General features: G+C 39.8%; 5 protein-coding genes across 8 annotated transcripts in view; all 5 read right to left on the bottom strand.

Annotated features, from left to right (window-relative positions):
* Positions 1-1,729, bottom strand: part of LOC116393120 (E3 ubiquitin/ISG15 ligase TRIM25-like) — a 10,313-nt gene extending 8,584 nt beyond the window's left edge. The window contains exons 1-2 of the mRNA XM_031865143.1: positions 883-1,729; positions 52-138 (exon numbers count right to left, since the gene is read on the bottom strand). Coding sequence (XP_031721003.1) covers positions 52-138; positions 883-1,467 — 672 coding nt within the window. The 5' untranslated portion in view covers positions 1,468-1,729. The remainder of the gene's footprint in view (positions 1-51; positions 139-882) is intronic.
* Positions 1,730-1,825: 96 nt separating this feature from the next.
* Positions 1,826-6,570, bottom strand: LOC116393121 (E3 ubiquitin/ISG15 ligase TRIM25-like). Of its 2 annotated transcripts, none has more exons than XM_031865145.1 (7): positions 5,751-6,570; positions 4,627-4,722; positions 4,288-4,521; positions 3,401-3,560; positions 3,210-3,311; positions 2,674-2,796; positions 1,826-2,339 (listed from the first exon to the last, which is right to left on the bottom strand). In XM_031865145.1, the coding sequence occupies exons 1-7, from the start codon at positions 6,351-6,353 to the stop codon at positions 2,290-2,292; spliced, it is 1,368 nt and encodes a 455-aa protein (XP_031721005.1). In that variant the 5' UTR covers positions 6,354-6,570; the 3' UTR covers positions 1,826-2,289. The 2 variants fall into 2 exon arrangements, with proteins under 2 accessions (XP_031721005.1, XP_031721004.1); XM_031865144.1 differs by having other exon boundaries at positions 1,826-2,357; positions 5,751-6,566.
* Positions 6,571-6,867: 297 nt separating this feature from the next.
* On the bottom strand, positions 6,868-10,995 carry LOC116393123 (protein THEM6-like). Its single transcript, XM_031865151.1, has 3 exons — positions 10,822-10,995; positions 9,340-9,844; positions 6,868-8,658 (listed from the first exon to the last, which is right to left on the bottom strand). Exons 2-3 carry the CDS (start codon positions 9,838-9,840, stop codon positions 8,551-8,553), a joined length of 609 nt encoding a protein of 202 aa, XP_031721011.1. The 5' UTR covers positions 9,841-9,844; positions 10,822-10,995; the 3' UTR covers positions 6,868-8,550.
* Positions 10,996-11,123: 128 nt separating this feature from the next.
* LOC116393112 (protein THEM6-like) lies at positions 11,124-13,296 on the bottom strand. Its single transcript, XM_031865120.1, has 3 exons — positions 13,219-13,296; positions 11,612-12,119; positions 11,124-11,525 (listed from the first exon to the last, which is right to left on the bottom strand). The coding sequence occupies exons 2-3, from the start codon at positions 12,113-12,115 to the stop codon at positions 11,418-11,420; spliced, it is 612 nt and encodes a 203-aa protein (XP_031720980.1). The 5' UTR covers positions 12,116-12,119; positions 13,219-13,296; the 3' UTR covers positions 11,124-11,417.
* Positions 13,297-14,158: 862 nt separating this feature from the next.
* On the bottom strand, positions 14,159-27,192 carry LOC116393107 (uncharacterized). Of its 3 annotated transcripts, none has more exons than XM_031865114.1 (25): positions 26,500-26,606; positions 24,662-24,791; positions 24,193-24,360; positions 23,928-24,065; positions 22,223-22,374; positions 21,849-21,952; positions 21,547-21,736; positions 21,307-21,438; positions 20,926-21,069; positions 20,709-20,844; positions 20,378-20,528; positions 20,133-20,275; positions 19,566-19,677; positions 18,418-18,481; positions 18,102-18,305; positions 17,858-18,003; positions 17,584-17,702; positions 16,973-17,094; positions 16,763-16,860; positions 16,549-16,679; positions 16,220-16,344; positions 15,953-16,098; positions 15,131-15,233; positions 14,888-15,024; positions 14,159-14,715 (listed from the first exon to the last, which is right to left on the bottom strand). In XM_031865114.1, exons 1-25 carry the CDS (start codon positions 26,554-26,556, stop codon positions 14,583-14,585), a joined length of 3,285 nt encoding a protein of 1,094 aa, XP_031720974.1. In that variant the 5' UTR covers positions 26,557-26,606; the 3' UTR covers positions 14,159-14,582. The 3 variants fall into 3 exon arrangements, 2 of the variants coding, with proteins under 2 accessions (XP_031720974.1, XP_031720975.1); XM_031865115.1 differs by lacking the exon at positions 26,500-26,606 and adding an exon at positions 26,959-27,192 and having other exon boundaries at positions 14,162-14,715; XR_004213371.1 differs by having other exon boundaries at positions 14,625-14,715; positions 14,888-15,052.
* Positions 27,193-27,326: the final 134 nt, after the last annotated feature.

Genomic DNA, 27,326 nt, shown 5'->3' with positions numbered 1-27,326 from the left:
GAAGGGCAGTATGTCAACCGCACATTTAAAGCTCTTATAAGACGCACTCACCTTGATGTATCGGACAGCGTATCTAAGTTCCTTCTCCGTGTCCTTCAATTTCTGCACAGACTTCAAAGAGGCATCTTGGAGTTTTTTCTGAGAGAATACAAAAAGATGAATATCACACCGAGTCCCTCCGGCTGCTCAGTCCAATAGGTTTTTTTCACGGTTGACTTTCAAGATGGAAAGTTTGGATTTTACAATCAAAAGGATTGGATTGCACTGCAAGGCCTTTGGTCTATCAACCTAAACATTTGACACAGTAACATCAGAGGACAAGACATGGCTGCAGGACTAGATCACATTGTACACCCCCATTTCATTTTTTAATTGTTGAAGCCTTTATACTAAACTGTATAAGACATATCCTTATGGATCTATTGTGTCTCTGTTTGTAACCCCATACAGGATCAGAATGAGTTACCCTACTGTCTTTCTTATGTAGTAAAGTATGTTTTAATGCTATTACTGTTATTTTACCCAAGTGAGATTTTGAATGCAGGACTTTCACATAGAGATTTTTTTTACACTGTGGTATTTCTAATTTGACTAAAGTATAATTATTCCAATAGTTCTTCCACCAGTCAATCCAACAGCTAAAATAACCCTGATAATGTAATAGAGATGTAATCAGGGTTATCTTCTCAGCCTCAACAAAACGTGTCCCTTACAATTCAAATGCATACTCGTATACATCCTCTGGAAAAAAAATAATGCCGCGAAAACGTACATGTTATACAATATTTATATAATTTATAAAGTAAATTGTAATCTAAGTTTATCCAACTGTACTTCAAGCTGTTCCGAAACAAGTGAGAATTCGAGCATCAACAAACTCACCTGGTGTGTCGCTCTCTCATCCGCCACTGAGACTGCGTCATGGCCCTTGTGTCTCTCTTGAGCACACTGGGAGCACACACACTGCTGGTCAGTGCGACAGTACAGCCTCAATGCTTTATCGTGGTGCGGGCACAACTTCTGCCTCAGCTGTTCCACAGCGGGAATCAATTTATGGGTCTTCCCCCGAAAGCGGTCCTCGTGGACTCTCAAGTGAGGCGCACAGTAAGACTCCGAGCACACAAGGCAGGCTTTAACAGCTTTGCTTTGCCTCACTGTGCAAACACTGCATTTCGCTTCCTCCGGCTTGGCCACGGTCTGAGCCGCGGCTTGAACTCCAGACTGTAGAAACTTTTCCACCACTTCCCCCAGAACTGTGTTCCTACTCAGCAGCGGTCTCGGGTTGAACACCTGCCTGCACTGCGGGCAGCTGTACTGGCCTTTCTGCTTGGCCCTGTTCCAGTAGTCTTCAATGCAGTCCAGACAGTAGCTGTGCCCACACGGGATCGTCACCGGGTCTCTTAACACCTCCAGGCACACCGAACAGCAAAACTGGTCTTGTTCAATAGAAATAGTTGTTGCTGCCATTTTCCCCACACGAGCCCAACCGAAACTACAAGGGACAAAGAGGGGCGTGGCCGACAGGTGTGCTGATTAAAGCCTCTCGGGTTTCACCTGAAGCATCCAATCCACAGCCAGGAAACCAGATAGAGCTACCTGAGGAAGGAACAACCTTCTATTGGACCACCTCTCCCTCCTACGTGAGTTCATATTCGATGGTGACCAATCGTTGTTATTTGATGTATAACATTTTACACAACAGTACTGCAGTGTGTGTGTGTGTTCGCAGTCAACCTGTTATTCCACTTCTACACCAGAAACTTGTTGCCAGTGTTAGTTCAAAGTGTAAACCAGTCTCCATGCAAATAAACACCACCCATGAGAGTTCAGTCTGTACGTGTTTTTTTTAATGTCAGCAATTCAGAAATCCCAATATCTTACTACACATGTCTGTAAAGCAAAATTATTGTTTGTAGTTTTAGTTAAAACATTATAAAAAGCATAACCATATTTAAAAAAAGTAAAATCTGACTGAGCGTCAAGGCAATTTCCTTTCAAATACTGAAATAAGATGTAGTGCGTCAGGCCTGCTTCATGCTGCTTAATACTTTAAAGTAAATGCATTGTCTATATGATATGCTGTGGCTCTAATTACTCTTTCCCATCTACACTACAATGCGAGATGCATGTATAGCTGATTGGTGCAAACACAGCAACTAAATTAATAACAAAGGATGAATTATTAAAAATACAAATCAGTCAGTACAGTGCGAGAAGAACACTGAGGTATAATGACATTCAGTCCATGCAGCTGCGTGTGAAATGTTGATTTTGATGTCCACTACGAGTCTATTTCCTCCTCGGGTGAGAGCGTCGCTGAAGGTGTCTCTGTCTGGATCCTGAAGAGAGTTTGGTGCCTGGGCAGACAGAACAGGAATTAGTAGTCTACAGCACCTTGTGGCAACAAATAAATTAAAAAATGTACTATTATGGACTATTATTTGTATTTTTTATAGTGTGATAATAAGGCTGTTATTCAAGTAAAAGATCTCAATACTTCTTCCTCCACTGCAGGATTTATGTAACATATTCTGAATTTGTTTTTTTTCTTTCCCCCCATCACTTAAATGAACATTTGTGACATGATTTGCATTTGGTTTTCTCTTGTGAAATGCTCCCTACACACTGTTTAATGCTTAAATACCTGTACATTTTGATAATAGCTTTATTTACCAAATGGTGAGAAGGAAAAAGTGGGTCCAGGAGTGAGAAAGGGGTTGAGAGGGTTCACGGGACTTTGGTCTAGGCCAAGTAGAGGGTTCACGGGACTTTGGTCTAGACCAGCTGGAGGGATCACTGCAAGCACAAAGAGAACAAACACTGTTACTGCAAAGTCTCAGCTGTCCAAACTGTCAGAATCTGCAGCACTGTCATCCTTCCACTTCAGCAGATTCAGCAAACTCTACTATGAACAAACATGTCGAGTAAGATGTTCCTGCTGAATGATAATGTGGTACGGATGGGATGCACAGACAGTGTTTCTTCAGGGTTTAAATATCAATTTAGAGCAGTTTGGTGATGGAATGGAATTATTTACCAAGTGCTTGACTTTATTGATATTCACATCACATTTGTGTTAGTACTAGTTGATGAATGCATCACCGACTACCAAAAGTATTGGGGTGTTTCAACACCTGTTTTAAAAGCTGTAATTGGCTGAGTCATCAAAATCCTATTCTAAAAACGAGCATGGGCAGTTTTATACTCACTTAGTGTTGCTTCCATCTGTACTGCTGATTCACCATCACTGGGCTGCGTTGTGTCCAGCTGTACATCAGGATTTGGGGGACCTACAATCACTATGTCTCTCACTACAAAAGAAAAAAACAATCACAGAGTTGACACAATAATTTGTATCGGATAAAAACACTTACTTGACATAAAACCCATTTGTATCTACCTTTCTCGTAGATGCTGACAAATCCTCCATGACAGACCTCCTGCAGCAGTCCTTTAAAATCGGCCACAGCTGTCATCACTGGGCCAAAGGTGAGGTTGGGGTCAACAGTGACCGAAGGCAAAGCTGACAGCACAGGTGGAGCGTGGAGAGACTGACAACTCTGGAACAACAAACACGGAGACAAAGAGTGTTATTCTGCTGGAAAATCGGCCTGTTTGGTATCCAGTGCAGGAAGAGGTATTCAGATCCTTTACTTAAGTAAAAGTAGTAACACTACACTAAAAAGACAAGTAAAACTCCTAATGTATTGAAGTATTGTTCGCAGAATATACCTAAAGTATCAAAATAACCAATAATGCAAAAAAGGAATTATTTGATGGTATTTTATGTGATTAGTTTTCCCAAAACAAGTGAAAAAAAGATCTGTTGTTGCAGTGAAGATACTTAAGTTTTTAAAAATGTTTTACAAATGAGTTTGAGAAATTGGCCAGTTTGCTGCAATAGTATTATGAGATGTTATGAAACAAGTTTGTTTGCATTTGAAACAGCTCAGAATATGACAGCACTTAGTTCTTACTTTAAAAAACAACAACAACATAATACTTTAAGGACTAAAATAACTCATTAACAATGTTTAATTGTGCACTGAATAAGGCATCATATTTTACAAACTGATCATGTGTTTTGCAGGTAAAATCTTAATTTGCATACAAGTCATGCATTAATGTAGTGAAATAAAAAGTACAATATTTCCCTCTGAAATGTCATGGAGTCAAAGTATAAAGTGGCAGACAATACTCAAGTACAATATTGAGGTAGCGCTACTTTACTGTGGTGTAGTACTTCAGTAAATGTACCACTGGTGGGATCGATCTGAGCGTTGGTACCTGAAGGAAACGGACGTGGTCTTCAGTGTGGGACAGTTTGTCCAACTCGGCCTCGTTCTTCTTCAGCTCGGCAATCTCCTTCTGGATCTTCTCCAGCAGCTGCTCGGCGTGACTGACGGCCGTCTTCTCCTGGGCGTTGATCAGCTCTCTCACCTCGAAGCGCTTCAGCTCAATCGACCGAATCAGTTCGGTGAAGACTGCGTCGCTCTCCGCAGCAGCCACCCGAGCAGAACGCTGGAGGGAGACACAAAGCAACACAGAGAAGGATTTTTTTTTTTAGCACATATGTAGTGATTTACTGTATTTATACATCAGAACGAGCAGGATGTTGGCACTTACAGAGAGAGAGAAAATGGCTCGTCTGATCTCCTGGGCTCCCTTTTCCCTTTGATGAATTCTCAGATGAGAGCTCTGCTTCATGTCACCAAGCTGCCCCTGAGGGAAAACAAGTTACTTTTACTTCATGGATATCTGAGTGTCTGCATAGTTTCATTACACCACTTTTTAATTTTGCAAATACAACGACAACTGATTTCATTATATTGTAAATGTGTATGTTGGTGTTGTTTAAAACCCCATTTCAGATTTATGGAACCTTTCCTCTATTTGTGAGAACAGGAAACATAAATATATAAGCTTTTTCTCTATCAGACCAGGTTTAGTCCAAAACCCCACTGGATTTATATTCAAACCAGGACTAGATTAACATGGAGACCATAAAGACCTGTTAAGATTTGTGAATCCTTTATTTTAATAGTAAAAAACTGAATAAAAGAGTGATTTCACTGCCATCCGGACCACATTAGACATTACAAAAACGTGTTTTAAAAACATACTTGAGCATTTTGAATGTCACTTGTACTTATTTTTATTTTGTGTTTATAAATTGTGTGTTGCTGTGAATTTTGGCGTTTTCCCACACTTGTATTGAATCAAATATTTAACCTTTGGGAAAACAGACGTAAAGGGCAATTTTGCAGTTTTTTATCCTCCAACCAGACCACATCGGTCGAGGTCTATAGCAAAAAGTAAAGCAGTAGTTGTAGTAGTAGGTTTAATATTATATTTAATGTTTAATATTAGACTAGATTTACATGGAGCCTACAGAGACTGTTGAAATCCCACTTTGTATTTGTTAAACTGGGCTTTTCCTCCATCAAGACCACAGTAGACCAGACCTAAGACTCTACACATTACAAAAAGTTTTGAAGATAGTATACTTTTGGCATTTTTATGCAATTGATGCTGTATTTAATATGGAACCAATGTATTTGGGTTGTAAAGTGTGTGTTGTTGTGAATTCCTGAGTTTTTCCCTTATACTTATATTAAAAATATGTTTTTTTTTCCCTGAGAAAGATACCTTTATTAAAGTGAAGGAGGATGTCAATGATTTTACACCGCGTAGATCACATCAGACCAGGTCTACAGGAGACAACCAGGTGAACTGATTAAACTGATTACCTGCTTCTGTTGCATCTCGGCCTCAGCCAGCACCGTGTCGTGTCCTTTGTGTTCGTCTGTCAGACACAGGTAACAGATGCACTGCTTGTCGGTGCGGCAGTACACCTCCAGCAGCTTGTCGTGTCGGCCACATATCGTCTCTCTGAGCTTTTTGGAGGCCGACACCAGCTTGTGTTTCATGAAGGCAGCAGAGTCGTAGTGGGGCTGGAGGTGCACGTCGCAGTAGGAGGCCAGACACACGAGACAGGACTTCACGGCTTTGTTTTTCCTTCCAGCGCACACGTCGCACTCCACGTCGTCGGCCTCGGCGAAACTTTGACTCGCGAGCGTCGTCGTCGCGGCTTCTTGAAGTCCCGTCTTTTTGAATTTCTCCACCACGTCAGCCAGCATGGTGTTCCTGTTGAGCACCGGCCTCGGGTTGAAGTTGTGCCGGCACTGCGGGCACACGAAGATCCCGAGGTAGTCGTCCTGGTCCCAGTAGTTCTGGATGCAGTCCGAGCAGTAGCTGTGGCCGCAGGGGATGGTCACGGGGTCCCTCAACACGTCCAGACATACCGAGCAGTTGAACTGGTCCTTGTCCAGCACCAGTCCGGCTTGAGCCATCGTAGGAAAAACGATGAAGTTGGTGTAGAAAATGAGCAAAAGCGCAAGAAGCTGACTGACACACAGCTGCTGCTTTGTTTACAGGAAGTGAAAAGAGGGGGCGTGGCCAGAGAGGCATTACCGGAAACTGCAGCAGGGAACTTGATCTTTAAAAATCACTGAGTTTCAAAATAATGTAACTTCAATAGTATTACATATTTGATCGTTATACTCACTCAATATAAAATATGTAGACTGTTATGAAAGTTTCTTATTTTGTGTAGGCTATTCTTGTATATTTACGCTTCTACGCTACTATATTTACTATGACTTTTTTCGACATGCTATACTATGACATGTTTTGACATACTCTGCTTTGACTTTTTTAAACAGCTATATATACAATGACTTTTTTCGACATGCTATTGTATGCTTTCTCTCCTCGCAGGTTTCTATGGATTGTGGTTAATCCCGGATCGTTATCGTGCCATTACCCTGCCTGACACCCTGACAAAATTATAATTTTGTCACATTTCTATTAGTTTTTATTACAGCTTTCATTATCAATCTAGTATGTCCACTGATGCTATTATGTGTAGTATTGTTTACATTATCATTTCTGCTATTATTAGTGCTAATAATTCTCTCATAATATATATATAATTTCTGTCACATGGAATGAATATGTTGTAAATGTAGTATGTTGTTCATTCTGTACACACATCTTTTGCAATTCTGCCCATCCTGGGAGAGGATTCTCTCTTCAGTTGCTCTTGAGCGTTTAAGAGGTTTAATAAAATGTTTCCCCCTATCCAAGGAGGTACTTGTACTTTAGTTGAGTAAATTAGACACTCGAGTGGTATATGTTGTACTGTTCAATTTGATTCAGATTCATAATACAAAAAGAAAATACATAATGATGTATTATCAGCTATACTTTTACCAGCTGCAATATTAAAGTGAGGTACAAATACTGGTGTTTATACCACAAAATCACAGGAAATTGCTGAATAACAAGCACTCAAAAAGCAGTCACAGAAACATAGGTTCTAATGCATTTTTAATTCAAAATGCCTTTAAATAATTAACACAATAAATAAAGTTTGGTACATTAACTCATTTCAATATATCATAAATAATATACATGGAGAAAAAAAAAAGACAGGGAATATTTTCAGACTTAAATAAATCAAGCAAGATTTTCAGTGTGTCAACAACATACATAACAGGTTAGACATATCTTTAACAATTGATTTTGTTTCCTCTTCATACAGAACAATACATTACTTTAGTCACAAAATAAAGCTTTGATGCATTAAAGGGGAAGGTTTCAGATTTCAAAAGGCCAAGTATCATCCCACACCAGTGTTTACCATGCGTTGCAGGTTTTGAAAGGTTGCCAGCAACCTCACATTAGCATTTGCTTATTATGCCCGTTCATTTAAATATACGAGCACTTTCTCTTAAAATTACACACAATTCCAATCACTAAGCCCACACTTTAAATGCATGTATTACGCAGTCTGTAAAAGAAAGTCGAATATTCCCTTTCAGATTGTTAACAGGAAGTCTGGTTGTCTATTCACCTGGGTTACTTTGTGCAAAATGCTGATGGAAAGTTTAAAACTATTGACAGTACATGGTGTCCATTCAAGTATTTCATCACACCTACGCTTTTTGTAAAAAGTTATAATTCTCTGCAAATGTAGCTGTAAACTACGGCTAATCAAGAGAAACAGGCACAACGACATCTTCTGTTTGATTTAAAACATGCATTGATGTCAGTGGAAGATTAACTTTTGCTCTACATGCTTATCTGATTTAGAGGATTTCGCAAAAATGAAAATAAAGATGTCTAAAGCCAGTCGATAAGCTGCACGGATAAAGTTACTTTCTTGTGTCACTTTATTCTGAGAGAAATATGATCCCAATGCATATACATTTTAAAACATGGAATACCGTTATAGTTCAAGTTTTCATACATGTAAGTTCAGTATTTCTGTTCACATCAAACAAAAATACACAGAAGGAAGGATCAACTCAAAAACAGAGATAAATGGAATATTTTAAATAAACTAAAAACTCTCTACGATGTTAACTGTTTGTGTGCATGTATATATATATATATATATATATAGACCGTTATGTGTGTGCAATGTAAGTGATATGTGGACCTACACTGGTGATGCAGGGTGTCAGGGTGTCATGGTGTGGGGCTTCACTTGTTCTTCTCTTCCAGTCCACTCTCTGCTCTCAGAGCCAGGCTGCTGGCTGAGATGAAGCTGATCCAGTGTTTGAGGTCTTCAGGAAATTCCGGGCAGTCGATCTGCACACAAACACAAAATTACCCGAAAAAAAAAAAAAAAACAAGCAGAAAAAAGCCACAGTCCAGAGCGGAAACTATTAGTCAATAGACAGACATTTAAATCGCAACAAGTTTGAAAGCAAACATTTGCGGGTTCCAGCTCCCCAAAATTGCCTCGTGTGATGGAAAACTGAATAGCTTTTGATTTGGGACTGTTGGTCACACATAACGTAGCGTAATATTTTAGGTTTAACTTCGGGTATTATGAATGAGTGATGGACATTTTCCACTTCTTAGAAACAGTAGAGCTAAAATGATAATTTGATCAATCAATCAGTTGATTGAAAAATACCTGGTAACTATTTTGATGGTCAGTTATTGATGGTCGGTTATTCTTTTTTCAATAAAAAAAATGCAAAATATTTTCTAGGTCTATTTTTTGAATTTTGCAGATTTGTGTTTTTTCTTTCTTATTCATAGTAAACCAAATATTTTGAGAGTGTTGTTTGGGGGGAAAAACAATAATTTGATACCACCGCTTTGGGCTTTAAGAAACTGTAATGGGTTTTTCAGCATTTTTTGACAAATTAACAATTAATTGAAATAAATCTCAACAGATTTATTGATAATGAAAACCGTTATCGGTTGAAACCCTACTACAGTCAACACCAATACTTTTCTCTATTTGCAGCTATTGCTCACCTTCCTTTTGCAGATAAACTCCAGAATGCTCTCCGGGCTGCAGTGCACCACATTCTGCCTGCAGAGCATGACCGCAGAGACAAAACCATCTTTCTTGGACACAAAGCGCTGCTCCACGTAAAACGCCTTCTCATCCCATCCCACTAATTTGGTCCGAATCTCAAAAGCCTCGCGGAAGGCCAGGGAGCGCCGGTACCGGATGGTGGATGCCCCGACCACCAATCTGGCCCCCAGTTTCCACGAGGCCATGAACAGCCCGTTTCGCATGTAATGGTGGAAGCGGGCAAAGTCACACTCCCTCAGATATCGGGAGTTGTTCATGTGGCCCATGTAGTCCAAATCATGGGGAAGGACCGTGCCGTCAATGGTTTGCTCAGCCAGCATGTCCCATACTCTGGGTTGGAACCACGCCTGGAGGAACACCTTGGCCCCACGTAGGAAGTACCATACATCCAGACTGCAGAAGAGCAAGAGGAGGGCACCCAGCACCAGCAGCAACATCTCTCTGGAACAATCCAAAAAAGGTACAATATTCCTTTATTGACCACCAGGGGGGGACAGCAATAGCACAGTTAAACAAATAATGGTACATAAAACTGGTGTAGTAGTGTACAGGGTCAGCAAGTTCATGTTAACAGAGTACACCGGTCTGATATTATTAAAAAACAACTACTAGTCAATGTTTACTTCCTGTCAGCTGATGTTATTCCCACACACTGCAACAGGCAATAAACTGGGAAGCATTTACAGTGTTTACATTTAAAACTGTAAAATGGTCTCAGTATTTATTTAGCACTTAGGACTTCTTTTATAGTTAGAAAAAAAAGACTGACTTCATACAGTATGGGACCTTTAATTAACGGTACTTAGTATTTGTATAGAATTATATCATAAATATAACAGAATATGCCACAAAATCAGTTATATATTAACATAATATGGTAAAGTAAGATAGAGTATGGGATATAGTATAGGATGAAAGTTAGTAAGAATGTACCATAATATATGGTTTAGTACAGCAATATAGCGCAGGATAGAATTCAAATAATTTATAATACATTATAAATTCCATAGTTGACATCAATTTCCTGTGTTTTCTAAATTCATGACCACAATATTTAACGTGAATCAAATGCACCTTTGACCTCATCAATGTCAGTGCAGATGGAGAAAACAAGAGGTTCGTGCTTTTTATCCCACACGTTGGCTTCATGTCATTGCTAAAAACACGGAAGCATCACTTCCCCATAAGCCCCTACTTCACCCTCGACAGCTCGTTTCAAATGAACGGTGCGCAACCTGCTGTGACAGCCAAAATCTGTTAGCTTAGCTGCTAGCTACCAGCAGTAGGTGGCCTTGCGGAATAGAGACCACACTCTGTCACGTGAAGACGCAATGCTTTTTAAATGTTTTCTCATTCTGGGAAATTTAAACAATAACCACAGATACGGTAAAATTATTTCTTATAGCTGCAAAACTCACCATGCGTCCAGAAGAGAATGCTACCATCAGATGCGTTACAACTTAAAAGAAACCGGTAGAATGATTGGCCATAACTTCCGGGTGTGTGACGACAGTTAATTCTTCTTCTTCCTCTTCTTTGAAGGTTTGAAGGCAGCGTACTTCGTGGTGCGTTACTGCCATCTTGTGGAGTTAGTTCACTTCTACAGGCTTTCCTTCCCCGCTGCGAGGGTCCAAGGACAGATTGTGAAGCTCCTCGAGTCCATTTTTTTGTATACATTTAAAATAATTTGTATGTGTGATATTGGGCTAGATAGTGCACCCATATGCATAGTGAAGGCATAAAAATGCAATAGTATTTCAAAATCAGTTTTATTGCCACCATTATACACATAAGATTAACTTTCTACAATACTTTATTACTGAATGAGTAATCCGTTTTCAGCCTCTCCAAATAATCTGGTGTGCTGTTCTTTCCAGTCTTGACAGGTATCGGGGTCTTAGTCAAGCTTAAATTCAGACGTGTAGGCACAAGTGTGTTTAAGTCGAGTCATTGTGAACAGAAGACACATGTCCTTTTAATCCTGAGCTGTCATACAAAAAGTCAATCTAAAGTCTTATTTGTTCTTCTCGTCTAGTCCACTCTCGGCTCTGAGGGCCTGGCTGCTGGCGGAGATGAAGTTGACCCAGTGCTGAAGGTCCTCTGGAAACTCAGGGCACTCCACCTGCGAGGAGCACACCAATGACTCAAAGTCCTGCAATAATCAAAAAGGTGTGCAATTGACATGCGTGTTAATCATTCGATCCTTACCTTCCGCTTACACAGGTGCTGCATGATCTTGTCTGGGCTGCTGCGTACGACACTCTGCTTGCAGTACATGACGGCACACACCAAACCATCTTTTGTCGACACGAATCTCTGCTCCAGGAAAAAAGCTTTGTCATCCCAAGTGACGATGCGACTCCGCAGCTCGAACCCCTCACCTATGCACAGGGCCCTGCGGTAACGGATGGTGGTGGCCCCCACCACCATTGAGGCTTTGAGTGCTCGCAGTGCCTTGAACACCCCGTTGCGCATGTAGAGAGAGAAGCGGGCAAAGTCACACTCCCGGAGGTAACGAGCGTTGTTCATGTGGCACATGTCAATGTCGCGGGGGGCGACCCGGCCTGTTTGGATCTGCTCTGCTGTGACGTCCCGGATTGGAGGCTGGAACCAGGCCCGAAGGATCACAGCAGCTGCCCGGAGGAAGTACCCCACATCCAGGGTGCAGACGAGAGCCAGCAAGGCAGTGAGCACCCACAGCACCCACCACATCTCTCTGGAGAAAAGGACACGCAGCACACAAGCAGAGGAAAGCTGGGGGTTAATTTGATGCGTAGATGTAATTATGAAACCAAGCTGAAATATAAGTATCACAGTAATGGTGTTTGAAAACAAAATCTAGAGCTAAGTGAATGTTAATTAATTATTTAACAGCATGTACTCATGTATTTTTCAAAATTAATTTGAATCTTATTCCAGGTTGTGTTGTATGAAATAATATTCTAATTGGCTCAGAAACAGAAAACAGGGGCTCTGAATCAGCATTTAATGTATCTGACCAAAGTGAGAGAAAAGTAGCGTTTAACTACCAAAACCTGCAATATGTTGGTGTTTTAATGAGTTTAATCCATGGTAAATTCCCCCTAATGTTGACGTGGTCCATTCTGAAGCTAGTTCTATTTTTTTGCATTACAGAATCAGATTAAGCTTTATTGCCCAAATATGCGTTCACATACAAGGAATTTAGACTCCGTTTTTTTACAAAGATTAAGAATAGACAGGATTGTTATGTAGACAAGCAGTGAAAAATAGGTTTACAGTTGCATATATTTATATATAAAAAGCACCAATGGCCAACAATAAAATGTCTATATACAAGTCTGTAAGTGGTAAACAAAACAAACGCAAAGACATAATTACTTAATAGATATACATGACAACAGATCCATTGAGATTCAATATGACTCGTTTCAAAACCAGTTTCAGTGACTTCTCAGGATACCTGTGAAGTGTTAACAGGTTCCGCAGGAATGTCAGGTGTTGGTTCAACCTCTCAGGGCACGAGAGTAAATGAAAAGATTACGTTTTAAATATTACCGACAGTGATCCCCCCACTACATGTGTCTTTACCAAGACTATGAGATTGATGTATAAATAAAATAATTAATACTAATGAACTATGTGAACCAGAGCCATGGCTGCAGAACTAGTGTGCACGAACTCACTGCAGTTCGTCTAGCTAGTTAGTTCGATACTAAGAAATCGGAAGTAAAGCGACCTGTTGAGGCAGTATCGATCGTTTTCAGTGCGACTTTACGGTGAGCGTAACAAACGTAACGTTACAGTGGAGATATCCAAGATCCATTAAGACTCACCTGCTGTCGTCTTCCTTCTGTATTCATTCAGATCTGCCGAGTAGGCAGCATTCAATCCAGCATTGTGTAAAAAACGAAAAGCTAGCGTGAATGATTAACACGTTTCCGGATACAGATTTCAAAATAAAAGCATACATGTCGTAGACGTTTATACATTCAGCGGGAACAAGGCGCACAAACAAGAATTACATTTATACTTACAGGAATCCGTTTAGAATGTTGTTGAACCACATTTGGTTATCGTGTGTGCGGGCCTACCCTGCGTATAACATATTTCTTAATTCAAGGACATTTATTTTGAAGAGTGATTCACTTCCTTTCACATTTGGGACTTGACGTAAGGGCAGAATTGGCGGCTGTGATTGGTTCCCTGGACCCGTACCGTAGCGTACCGTAGCATGGGCGGTCCAGAGCCGTATAATGAATTTAACGACTGTGGGACAATCTACACTTAATACTAATAATGAACAATATGATAGTAATTCACCTAAGTAAGTCTGTAACTGCACATAAACGCTTAGACTGCAGGAGTCTTGGTGAACCACTTGTCTTATTTAAAATCAGCAAATTAATATAAATCTTACGCCCCTTACCTTTATGTTGTTATCCTCAACAGTGTTCTGCAGTTTTATTAGCGTCATACATCTATCCATCTAAACAATTTTGATTTGCATGTGACAGAGTTCGTAATCTGGCAACCATTCTTGCTGAGAATCGTTTTTTTGAGAGAATATTGATCTTTAACATGTTTTGCTTTAAAGGGAGAAATATTAGTTGCTCCTTTCGCTTATAACATAAAAATCTCACTTGTGTGCAACAGATCAGTAAACATCAGCTTCAACATGGATTACTTAAAGAAAAGCATTTCTGTGTATTTGAAGTTGTCGAAAGAAAATGCATCCATTTTGTCAAATCGTTTTTTTTCTTCTGCCAACATTAAGACATGCATTGAGCTTACACTTTTATTCACTATATTCAACATATTTACAACACATTTAAATGATACAACAGTAAGTAGGGAAAATAGCACAGCATGCAAAAGAACATTGAAAAACCAAAAGGTAACAAAAGGTGAAAAGGTAACAATTAACTCCGAACACAAGCATCCTAACAGAGAAAACAAGTAAATGTCCATCACTGTTCATGAAAGTTGAAGTGACGTCCATCACTGTCAAATTAACAAAAACAACCTGCACTAACCTTTCCAAACCAACAGATAAAATAACATGCAAATATAAAACATGCAAATACAAAATAACATGCAAATATAAAACATGCAAATATAAATCACAAAAGAACAACTTGCAGTGATAAAATATTGAGTAGCTGGTTGATTTTCTTGTTCATGAGAAACTGTTGTAAATCTACTCGGCTGTAACATCAACCTGAATTTGACGAGAGCGATGATCCATCACCATTTTCTTCATGTCCTGGTTGGCTGTGATGTCACTCATTTCAAGCTCATGTCCCGGGCCAGCGGTCGGATCGTACCGGTGTCTGTAAAAACATGTTCAGTTGACTGTGAACACATATGGCAATGCAGCTGATGAGACTTTTTGTGTTTGAAAGCCACTACAAGGAGGATCCATATGCAACTGTGTGGTTTCTAAATGGGTAGCAGTCATTTAGGGAACCATACAGGCAACTCTTTCTTAGTAAATTAACTCACTGCTTCAGGTGCTCCTCAATGGCTTTGCGTTCATACACAGTACCGTACACTGTTTTCACAGGATCAACAAACATCTTCTTGGTGAGTGGACAGATCAGATGTTGAGGTATAAACTGTGGCACCGGCCCCCCCAATGTCTTCAAATAAAAACAAAGGAAAGAAACACTTTCAAACAGGATGTTTATGTCTGTACAATCTGTAAGACATGTATCCACACAGATATGTATATGTAAGCTCATTTACTTTCTCCATGTCATCCAGTGACTTTCCTGCCGTTTCCTCTGTATGTCTCTCTGCTTCTCGTTCATACGTCTCACGGCTTGTTAAGAATTCTTCAGCCAAGATGCTTCCAAAGACAAAAACAAAAATTAATATGCAAGTCAAACGCATCAAATTTTTCAACACAAGTTGTCTAAAAATACAAGTTTGTCCAACAGTGTTGAATAAACGCCTATCTGACAAGATTGGGAAAAAGGGCGTTATAATGGCAGTATGTTTCAGAAGAGCTACTGTACCGAACTGCATTTCATTGTACTGCTGAGGCTTGCATTGTGTTTTTGGCGCTCAATTAGCTAAATTGTTGGTCATTGATTTCTATTTCCACCAGGTAGAATGAAACAGGGCAGAGGCGGCACCAGTCATGAACATCAAACTCTATATTTAAACGGCGTCATATATCCGTCAGTTGTTCGCATCATGAATATCAAACAAAATGCTTTTTTTGTATTAGTTGTGGTTAAATGACATGCATTTTCTAATGTTAGTGGAGGCCATTTTGAGAACAAAATAACTAAATCACTCATCTAAACACTTTGGACTTTGGGTGTGAATTACTCAATAATTCCCTCAACACTTTCTCAGTGTAAGTCATCAAATTAATCATGAGCTCAGAGACGTCTCTACATCAAAATAAATGCAATGACGCAACGGATTTCCAGTGTACACAACGCTTTTCATTGAACAAAACTGAAATGACGCTGGAAACGGGTCAAAAACATCCTCCGGATAAGAAATATCTCTTGGTGCCCATAATTACTTATTTATGAATGTGTTTATACAATTCACCTGTCCAGTGGATCATCAGGCTCGGGGATGATGAGGAGTCCATACACAGCTTCTAGGATCTCTCTCATGGTGATGTGGGCATTGTAGTTGCGGTCAAATATGTTGTGGCAGATGCGGCCCACACTGTTGACATTGCAGTGGTACACCTGTCATTGTGTTAAGAAGACATACATTTCCAACAGATAACGTTCCTTTTATTAATCATTTAAAAAATTGTCGTCTACATATCACAAATAACCTTTCAGTGATTTGTATTTTACAGGATACTTGTGTGACAAAGCGGACGACTGGAGGCTTGGCTGGGTAGTCGGGACCAAACTGGCAGTAGAGCTCAAACACTCCTTTCCTATAGGGTGTGTCAGGAGGACCTTGCATGAGAATCCTCCAGAACGCTGAAAATATCAGAAAAAGCTTATATTATTACTTTTGTATTCATGTATTTGAATGAATAAGTGTACCTGAAAAGGGGTATACACACTACTGCACTGAATTATCCTGTACATCCTGTATATATAATTATACAATGACAATACAGTCATGTGCCATGGAGAAAAACTAAAATGCATGACATCAACGTGAGACAACGTGCCACTCACTGAAGTCCGACTCGGATGGAAAGACTCTGAAGAAGGGATGCGGGTTGCAATGCAGGCTCTTCAGCTCCTCCAGGACTCGTTTGTCCTCCAGATACCAACCCCCTGACTCACGAATCTTCTTTTTCAGAGCACTATTTAGAAAGATCATCAATGCTTCAAATGTAATGCCAACACCTGAAGAATCATCATTAACACCTTCAACTCCTTCTATTACCTTGCTGTTGCTGTCACTTTGTTGTTTATCTGGCTTGGCATGGACGTCTCTGGGCATTCATCATACCCGTGAGTCTTGAAGATGCTTGACAAACTACTCTATAAAACGACAGGAACAAATTAATTTAAACATCAGGACGACATATTAAAATGAGTTGTATTTTCTTATCACTTCGAACAGAATGGTGGCCAATGATCAACAACAACAAACCTGACTGATGGAAGACGGGTCGAGGTTTTCCTTGAGTTTCCTCTGCTCCACAGACAGAACTGTCTCAATCTCAAAGAGCTTCAGACCCTCTTTGGTTGTCTGCGGTTTGAAACAGCAACCACCTGGAAGCAATGTGTTTTTATAGACATGTGCTCTAAACAGTCCTCTATTCAGACACTTGTTATTCTCTCCACCTCACATCCAAACACACTTGAGTTACAATAGAGTCTACTTCCTGAAAAGACGTTTACTAGAACACTGAGGGCTAATTAAGACTTTGAAAAACATAAATGCCTGAATGTGCTTTCTGCAGTTCTTCTACAGGAATTGCAATTTAGGAAACTAAGTGATAAGCTAAAATATTGTACCAACAACAGCAGATATATGCTTGAGCCGTCTGGTGTTAAGTACCTTGAGCCTTACCATAAAAATGTTAAGGGGACATAAAAGTCAACATGTACAATGTACAATTGTGAGGTGGATGAGATCTCTAGAATGTTTGATGGTATATCCTGTATATCTAATTATTTTTGTTACAATTTCTTATGCATGATCTAGTAACTACATCACGGGGATATCATTTAGGAAACCGTCTTTCAAAGATGTCAAACCTGTTGCGTTGCTGATTCCATGCAGCATATTGTCATCCACATTCCCAAGAAGGATGGAGTCCACAATGATGTTAGATTTCAGGAGTTTGACTGTAACAGCATGTGGCTCTATGGAGGATCTATTGAAAGAATTGAGGCGATCACAATCTGTAGCATGACAATTCGAATTCCATGACAATTTCTTCCAGCTAACAATAAGATGTTCAATATATGTGCAAACAGGTCAAGTATAAATAAGGTACCATAACCGGTTAGAACAGAGGAGGAAATGTACCCAGAATCATTTCCATCGGTGAGACACATTATGCGAAGTCTGCAATCTGGGAACCTCGTCTGGACCTTCTCCAGCTCAGACGCCCCACGTCGCAGGGCGTCGTACAGCAGAGTACATCCACTTGCCTCGATGTTGCGTATGTGTTCCTAGAAATATGAAAAAAAGGTATATTACTGTGTTACACTACGTAAGCCGCACTAAAATAAAGCACAGATCTAAGAAAGGTGTGATACACTGACTTCACCTTGAACTTCTCCAGATTTTCAGTAAATGTGTGGAGAACCTTCACCAGGGAGTCGAACTTTACAAGGCCGATGACGTGATAAAAATCATAAGCCATGGTCCTTGTGGCGAAGTTGTCAAAGAGCTCTTTCACAGCGTGGATCTTCTTTATTCCTGAACCCACGTAGCACTCCTCTTCCATAGAGGAGCTTGTGTCTATCAGCACCTAATGGTAATTCACGTCAACAATAATCATAACATGAATGTGTCCTGTGTTCCCCAGCCAGTCCCACATCCTTCAAAGGAAATAATCAAACAAGTGACAGACAAAGTTTTACCAGTATGGCCTCTTTTGGAGTCCTGGTTGTGACAAATGTTCGGTCATCTCTATGGTCACCAGTTCTGTGTCAAGTGCCAAAAACTTAACATTCAGCAAAAATGGTTGTGACTTTTACAGAGATTCATTCAGTAAATAAAAGAAAATACATCAGCAGCAACATTTATGCTCAGGCCATTAACGCACCTCATCACGACATTTCACAGTTCATGCTGCTACCTCTGTTCTCACTATGTTGTGTGCTGCTGTACTAAAAAGGACCAATGTGTTGCATTTAGGGGGATTTATTGGCAAAAATTAAATATAATATTCATAACTGTCTCTAATAGTAGATAATCAATTGAAACTAAGAATCGTTTTGTTTTCGTTAGCATAGAATGAAACCTTCATATCTTCATCTGCACAGCATTCGCCATGTTGCGCCTCCATATTTCTACAGTAGCCCAGAACGGACAAAGCACACATGGCCACAGTAGTTGATTACCTTCTCTAACCTTTACCTTCTCTTGAACACAAACAAAACACAATGTACAGTTTTCAACCGACTCTTACCACAGACTATCAGCCCTCTAGTCTAAAAGATCTCCCTGAATGGATCAGAACTCCAAGTTGTCGATTCCTACAAGTACTTATGTTATCTGGCTAGACAGTTCGCTCACCTTTAACACGCACATAAACTCAGCTTTCCAAAGTCAGATCAAGAACTGGTTTTCTGTAACAAAGCCTCCTTTACCCACTCTGAGAAGCACTCCCTGGTTAAAACGACAGTACTTCCCATCTCAGACTCCGGGGATGTAATCTACAGGTCCGCCTCCAAAATCTTCCCAATAAACAAGACGTTATCTAACAAACCGCCATCCGCTTTGTCACCGGTGCCTCTTTCAACACTTGTCACTGTAGCCTGTGCTCTCTAGTCAACTGGGCATCACTCCATACCAGCAGATTAATCCACTGGTATCAGTTCATTTATAAAACTATCATTAGTGAAACCCCCACACATCTCCACTCACTACTCATCATCTCCAACAGTAACCGCGATTTACTCTCTAGCATTTTCATTAACATGATCATTCCAAAAGTCTGCACGTCCTTCGGACACTTCAACATATAGTTTGAGGAGCGGCCCAGTGGACACTGTGAGGGACTTACCTGGCTGCCAACACATTCACATCCACTGCTTTGTCTTTGCCATCCAAACAATCATGCACTCTGATCATGCCGGGGCATCCCTTTTCTTGAGACAAACATATGGCAATGTTGTCTAAAAAAAGAGAAAAACATGTACATTAATAAGCTTCCTACAAACATGTGGTACTAAATATCAGAAGCAACATAGAAACCAATGGGAGGATCCTTTCAGACTGGCTTCAAATGTACTGCTTAATATTAACATTTTTTTGTATGTAAAATCTAAGTAACTACAGCTGTAAATTACATGTGTTGGTGCAAAAAGTACAACATTTCCCTCTGAACTGTAGTAGAGTATAAGGTATAAGGAGCATAGGTTGGAAATACTGAAGTACCTCAAAAGTGTACTTAAGTACAGTACTTGAGTAAATGTTTTTCCACGACTGGTTGATCCAGTTTATGGGCTCGTATAGAAAACAATAGGTGCACATGTTCTAATGCACATCATAAATACTCAACCTTTAAGGTAACAATGTGAAACATACAGTACATGTGCACACCCCTTCATATTGTGACTTAATAGAGTACCTTCACTCAGAAGAACGAGGCGTGACCCACACTGTCCTAGCTCCTTCAAGTGTAGAGGTGGGGTCACATTCAGGTGTCGATTGTCCGGAGATTTTAATTCTTCCATCATACTTCCAAAAGTCTTCTCCATGTTTACCTGAAAGCTGTCATTTAATCGTAAAGGTTGGTGACAAACAAGGTTTAACAGAAAAAAAAGCATCTCATTAAAGTACCTTTAAGAATAGTAAAACTTTGATGATACATACTTTTGACCCGTTGTCTTGTCTTGGGCAATCCAAAGAGGATATGTTCTGATGGACGGCGGCAAACTGAGCAGCACCTTTTCAACGTCACTGTCTCTCTGGATTGATGTTTCTCGCAAAACCTCTTCAGTGCAATTTGGAATTTTCTCTCCATCTAAACAAAAATGATAGAAAATTAAGTGAAGCTGATGACATAAAAAAAAGGCAGAAGAATGTCCATATCTTGCTGCATTAACCATTTTTCTGTAGCTGCTCCCTAATAAAAGTAAAAAAGGGTCACATATCAGTAAACGGTGGGCATATTCTATATATTGGCTTTTTATTTTAGTGTTACCTTTGATTTTCTCGAGAACGTATGCTCGTTCAAAGGCTCCAGGTACTCCAGGTACTCTGACTGGTTCGGAGAGGCGGCTGCCATCTTCAGACGTGAGAGCGATGGGTGCGTAGCTCTCATGGTCTGCAGCCTGGTTCTGTCAAAATAAGGCACAGCGATCATTACTTAAGTGGTCAAACATCGGCTAGGAATCAGTCAAACCACTGTATCCTCATACCTTTGCTTCCGATAGCAGATGAGCCCAGCAGTACAGGGAATTCTCAAAGACTTCCAGGTCCTCAATGACTTTCTCCCCTCGTTGTGCTCGACGTTGAGGCAAAAGCTCTCTAAAGAGGATGTACAAGCCTTCGAAGACTGCAATCTAAAACAAAACAAGTATATCAGAAGAAATAAGTACTGGTGAAAGCACACGTCACTGTGTCAAGATTCACTTCACCCAAATTACAGGAAAACATCTTCCCGAATTCTTTTTTCACATCAACATTTATAAAAATGTGCCAATCCTAAATATGTAACGCAGCACACGAGAACACCGACTTCAAGAAGTACAACGCAATAGATATTTTAGGGCAGAATTGCACTGGTTCATATCGTTTACCTTCTGATTCCTGGTTAGTGTTTCATTTCTACAGAGTAGCTGATGCAAACTTTGGGCGAGAGGGTTACATCCAGTCAGTTTTCTTACGTAGGAAATCAGTTTCTTCCGTTGCTCCGGTGTGTAATGTTGTTTCTAGAAGAAGAAACATTTAAATGAAATGCATTTCAAAGCAGGATACAGGGAGGGTGGTGCTGGTTAATCAAATAGGGTGACGATTATGTACTATAAAATAAAACTTACAACAGCATAAAGTGAAGACAAGAACACACTGATTCCCTTCTGGGTTTGTTGGACTGAAGGCACAAAATCATTAATGAAGAATGTCTCATCCTGTGAAGTCTCGTCAGAAAAGGTGGACAACGAGAAGTTAACCGTCGACCCTTCAGAGATCCCACAGCTTTGAAGAGTGTCACCACCGCAATGTTGACCTCTGCAAATACAGCAAAGCACAGAAGAACTGCATGAGAACAGAAATCGGACTGTATGGACAAAGAGGATCACAATCCGTAAGGTCAATGCTTGCTGTGGTATGTCTGAGTTACTTGTAATGAAGGACATGTGTTGGGATTCCACTTTCATTTGCCAGCTTGAGCCTCAGACTGGTTATGGTGTCACTTGCCAAGTTCACGGTCACCTCAAAGTCTCCCTGCATGAAGAAAAGTTAATAAAACATGTTTAAAAAGAGTAGATTTGTTTGAATTAAATACTGTATATGTTTATATTGTCCCTGATTAAAAAAGGTTTTAATAGTTGATGTGACCCCCAGAATGTCAGTACAACATATGGTCGGTGAATTTCATTTTTAAAAGCAGGGCAATAAATCAAACACATTCAGTGTGTGCATTGATATTAATTTACTTTATCAGTTGTTAATATCATCATTACTTGCATTATGACCATTGCTTTTAAAACGCACCTTGAGCATGATGTGGCATCGAACCACATCGTCTCCATAGGTTTCTCTAACCTCTCGTTTTGGTATCTGAGGAGCCTGTTTCAGGTTTTCCTTTGGTGTAAATATGGCATAAATTACAGCTCCATTTTGAATATGTCTGTCTGTCAGAGACCCTGTACGAAGAAACAGTCGAAAAAAATAACAGGACATATGTTAAGTACAGGTACAAATGAATGTATTACATAAGGTATAATCATACACATATGAGGAGAAAGCAGAATAGCAAATTAGATTGCAATACCTTAATTGACTGCAAGTTAGTTCAAATATAAGCAACAGGAAAATGTATCTAAATAAATAAAACTAGAATAATGGAGGGAGAGAAAGAAAGAAAACAAAAAATTGCATGTTGAATATGTCAATAGTGCTTTTATTGAATCGTGTTTAAATATAGGCTAGTATGTGGGAAAGATAAGCAAAGAATTATTAATAAAGTGATCAATAAAAGTCGCCAAATCTGGTAGAATTTGTCTTCACTCCTTCTCAATGAGAATCTAATCCTTTCCAAATGCAGGTGCTGCATGACATCCTTCATAAGGGTAGAGTGGGTTACAGGTACTCTACAGTAGGGTTACAGGTACTCTACAGTAGAGTTACAGGTACTCTACAGTAGAGTTACAGGTACTCTACAGTAGAGTTACAGGTACTCTACAGTAGGGTTACAGGTACTCTACAGTAGAGTTACAGGTACTCTACAGTTGCGTTGAACTGGTTAGCACAAAATCAGAGCCTTTGACTTCGGACAGTGCCAGAACATACGAGCTAACTAAGCTGGTGACTGTCCACACCGATCGCAGGCAGGATTCATATTTGGATACATTTAGCAGAGCTTTTTCTTTGATAAGTGTTATCGGTGTGCTACTTTAAACTGCAAAAGCACATGTCGAGAAAAACTGAGGAGGAATGTACCAGTGGCCGGGCCTCTGTCCATAGTTTTCCTGTGACAATTAAGCCAAGATCGCTCAGCCGGTCTGTTTTTTTAGATATTCCAAGAAGGTAGTGCAACTTTCATATGAAACTGTGTTGTAAATATTGGAAAGAAATTTGCTTTTGTTTGACAAAAATATGGATTTCATTAGTGAACCATTTGGAATGTTGGGAAATGATGTAATGGCAACTGACGCAACTGTAAATATCTGAAGCAATGCGTGGGGTTGCGGGGCGAATCAAATTAAGTTTTAAATGTTTAAATGCTGGAAATACACCCTCAATTTAAAAAAAAAAAAAAAAAAAGATTAGGAGCAGATGATCACCAGATCTAAGAGAGACTGAGACCGAAGAGAGATAGAATGCCAACCAAAATGTTTTCTTAAACCAAATTTTAAGTGAGTGTGAAACTTAAAGACTATTTGTAGAATAACTGTGTGGTGTGCAATGCCAACAGAATAAAGCTGGCAAAAAAGGTATCAGGCAGCCGAAAGAGTGGAGCCACAATGGAGCCAAAATAAGAGTGAGCATAAAATGCATGCCCGAAGGTAGAGTTTAAAATGAGGTAATCCCATTCCAGCATGACGAAATGAAATTCAAGAAATTAATTTGGGGCCAAATCCAGATTTCAACAGGGTCAGGAAGAGAAGGTTCCTCTTGACCCTGTCGAAAGCCCTCTTTGCATCAGGGGGTAATGAGCACTTCAGGATTCTGAGGGTTGGAGTTCAGGTCTACTCACATGTGTTGAAGAAGGGATCATCTGTCAAGGGCATCCCATCGACTGTGTAGAGACAGACTCCTTTGGAATTACCAACACTTTCAAGATGGCCGACCCTCAACATCAGATCCTCAACCGTGTTTACTGCTGGATCCATATCTGTAATTCAACATAATACGTGGATGTCTGCACAACGATCACTGACACAATCATCACGTTTTATTTTTAACACAACGCAGCACACAGTGATCAACAAGTCAGTGGCTGTCAGATGTGTTCCTCATACCTCCAATGTGTATTGGTTGAGGACATTTGGGGTATGTGTACTGCAGACTGAATGACTCCAACGACTTTTGCACAGGCGCCACAGGTTGAACTTGGCGCTCCAGAGATCTCAGTCTTTGAATGAAGTTTTTCATCGATGAAAAACGATTCTTCTCAACATGACTTAAACCTGCAAAAATGAGATTTGAATAATTAAGTACACACTATAGTACTAACTGCTATCTAATAAAACTAAGACACAAACTATACCCTACAAAAATACAATACCTTTTAATCTACACATCCGACAGTGTCAGCAATCAAAATTAAAAACAGATAAAATGATATATAAAAGGTATTTACTACAGAAATGTTGCATTGGATTGTATTGCCATGTACAAATGTATCTGGAATGTTGTAAACTTTAAGAAAAACCAAGGCCACATGCCACTGCATCAACGCCATTTTTATAAAGTTGAGGTTCATCTCACCAATGTTGTTCAGATCTTCATCCGTTATTCCATCCAAAAAATCTCTTGCATCCTTTACACCCAACTGGACAAACTGGTTGTAGGAAGATTCCAGCCTGAACTGCTGAAGTATGTTGAATATCGCATCCATCTAAACGAAGACATCAAAACACTGTATTTACCAGGATGGAAAGAGTGCTAGAATATTACACTCAAGTAAATAGTGTAAAAACACACTTATGTAAAATAATACTTCCCTTTCCACAAGTTAGACCGTACTGTGCAGCCTATATATACAACCCATCAGCAATGTGTATATATATATCATTTTTTTCTTTCTGTGTATAGCCTTACTATAATTACACAAAAATGACAACAAATAAATTAAAGGAGCAATGGATACTGCAGCGGATGCAACAAGCAATACTATACTACATATAACCGCTTCTTATAAAACTTTTAAATAAACAGCTTGGGACCACTGATTATAGACCAATATAATTGTCACACGATTTAGGGCAGGCAGGCTATTAGGATTTGTCTTTCATTAGACTTTTTGTAACGCATGCGACTTGAAAGTACAATGCTTGAGTTAAATAGGCCTACTTAGGTATTGAAAATGTACAACTAGGCTTCACATAAAAAACTACTTTGTTACAGTAACAAAAGTAAATGTAATTCGTTACTTCCACCGCAGTTTAGCACTCACACTTAACATGCGCACTGATAAAAACCAGTGGTGTATAAAGTACTCAAAAGCCATATTTGAGTAAAAGTAAAGATACCTTACTGGAAAACTACTCCAGTAAAAGTAAAAAGTCACCTATTAGAATACTACTTGAGTAAAAGTCTTAAAGTATCTGATATTTATTGTACTTAAGTATCAAAAGTAATTTTCTGATATTAAATGTACTTAAGTATTGAAAGTAAAAGTACAAGTAAATGCTGTTAATAAAAAAGCAAAGGGTCAGAATTTTGAGAATTATGAAGTTTATTCTTTTAAGCGCTGTGGCACCATCACCAAGGACATGGAGCTGTGTTGACAATAATTGGGTTGGCTGTGATCCATCCAGGAGCAACAATGTTCAACATAATATATTGTACATAAGTATACTTTTGCATCTGCTATGAACTTATCATCATAATTCTCCGAAAAGCAATATGACACTATGAAGGAGTTGTAACAGTGCGTTTATAAGTATGCTCATTCCGACTAGAGGATGGAGAGGGCAAATGCATAATGTTGTGTTCAGCAAAAAATATCCACTTGATGCATCAGGTCAGTGTTGTGAGAAAGGACACCTTGTAAACTGAATTGAACACAACAGGCAAAGGTTTTGCGAGAATTCAGTCTCGTTCTTCTTGGGCTGAAGACTAGTCCTGCGACGCTAACTAGCCTTTCACAGGCCGCTGAGGCAGGTAGAGGTGTGTTCAGCTTCACACACAGCTTGCGCACAGCTGGGAAGGATTTCCCTGATGCTAACCCTGATGCTAACCCTGATGCTGCGCTCTCGCGGCTCCTGTCAATCCTATGGTGTGGTGGCTAGCTATAGCTAACGTTAGCCAACTAGTGCTGCACAACTGTCAACACTTCCTCAGCTCACTAACTCGCTAGCGATCCACGGGTGTTGGTCTTCGTCACCACCGTCGTTTGTTGCGGGAGTAGGAGGTGCTTCCATTTCCGCTTCCGTCATGAAATCAGTCATCGTAGAGTGGAATTCTGCTCATGTAGTCGCTCGCTAGCTATAGCATATAGCATCCTGGGCATCACTGGGAATCAAAACACCGCGGCTTTGAGAGCGCTTGTTTGCAATTGCGCATTAACGTGATTAACCAATGATTTAACTGATTCACCAAACCTGCTTGCTCGCAGTCTCTGGTCCACCACAGCCCCCGACGCTGGTCTCATGATTCATTTTGTTTCTAAAGATAGATTTGATTTTGTAGCGAGTAACGAAGGTTTCAGGGGAAATGTATCGGAGTAAAAGTATCAGTTTTCTTTGCAAAATGTAGTGAAGTAAAAGTAAAAGTCAACAGAAATATAAGTAGTAAAGTAAAGTACAGATATCCAAAAAAAACGACTTAAGTACAGTAACGAAGTATTTCTACTTCGTTACTGTACACCACTGATAAAAACACATGACATAAGTATTAAACTAGTTACTGTAAGAGCACGAAGAAACACCAACATGTCAACAGCAGCCAGGCACCTCAGCCTTTTGGAGAAAATACAGAGATGATGTAATATGACATTAAAGCACAGTCTCGTCTCTAATCCGTTGGTAAAAGAGAAAAAGAAGGGAACAATCTCATCTCACCTTTTCGTAGATGAGAGATCTTGTGAGTCAGTTGTTTTGGACCAGTTTGGATCAGTTCGTATTCTTGTAAATATAGTGGAGGTGTGGCTTTGAGAAAACGAAACTTATGAAAACGCAGACAAACACAGCAACACCAACTATTAGGAAATCTGTTTGCGAGCTTGGGCACATTGTCCTCTTGGAAATCTGAGTAGGATAAATGTTGTTGAACGTTGTTTTGCTTGGTTTTCTTCCACCTTTTATTGACAGTCGTAATGTACACTCACTGCATATGTATTATTTTCAGTACTTACAGAGTGTGTTTGATTGACATGACATAATCCCTAACCTGAGTGGTGATCTCATCAGGGTTGATTTAAAACACCAGT

Source organism: Anarrhichthys ocellatus, unplaced genomic scaffold, assembly GCF_004355925.1.
Source record: "Anarrhichthys ocellatus isolate YVR2014 unplaced genomic scaffold, GSC_Weel_1.0 scaffold32, whole genome shotgun sequence".
In the NCBI taxonomy this organism is placed as follows: Eukaryota; Metazoa; Chordata; class Actinopteri; order Perciformes; family Anarhichadidae; genus Anarrhichthys; species Anarrhichthys ocellatus.
This window is presented reverse-complemented; position numbering and strand designations above follow the sequence as displayed.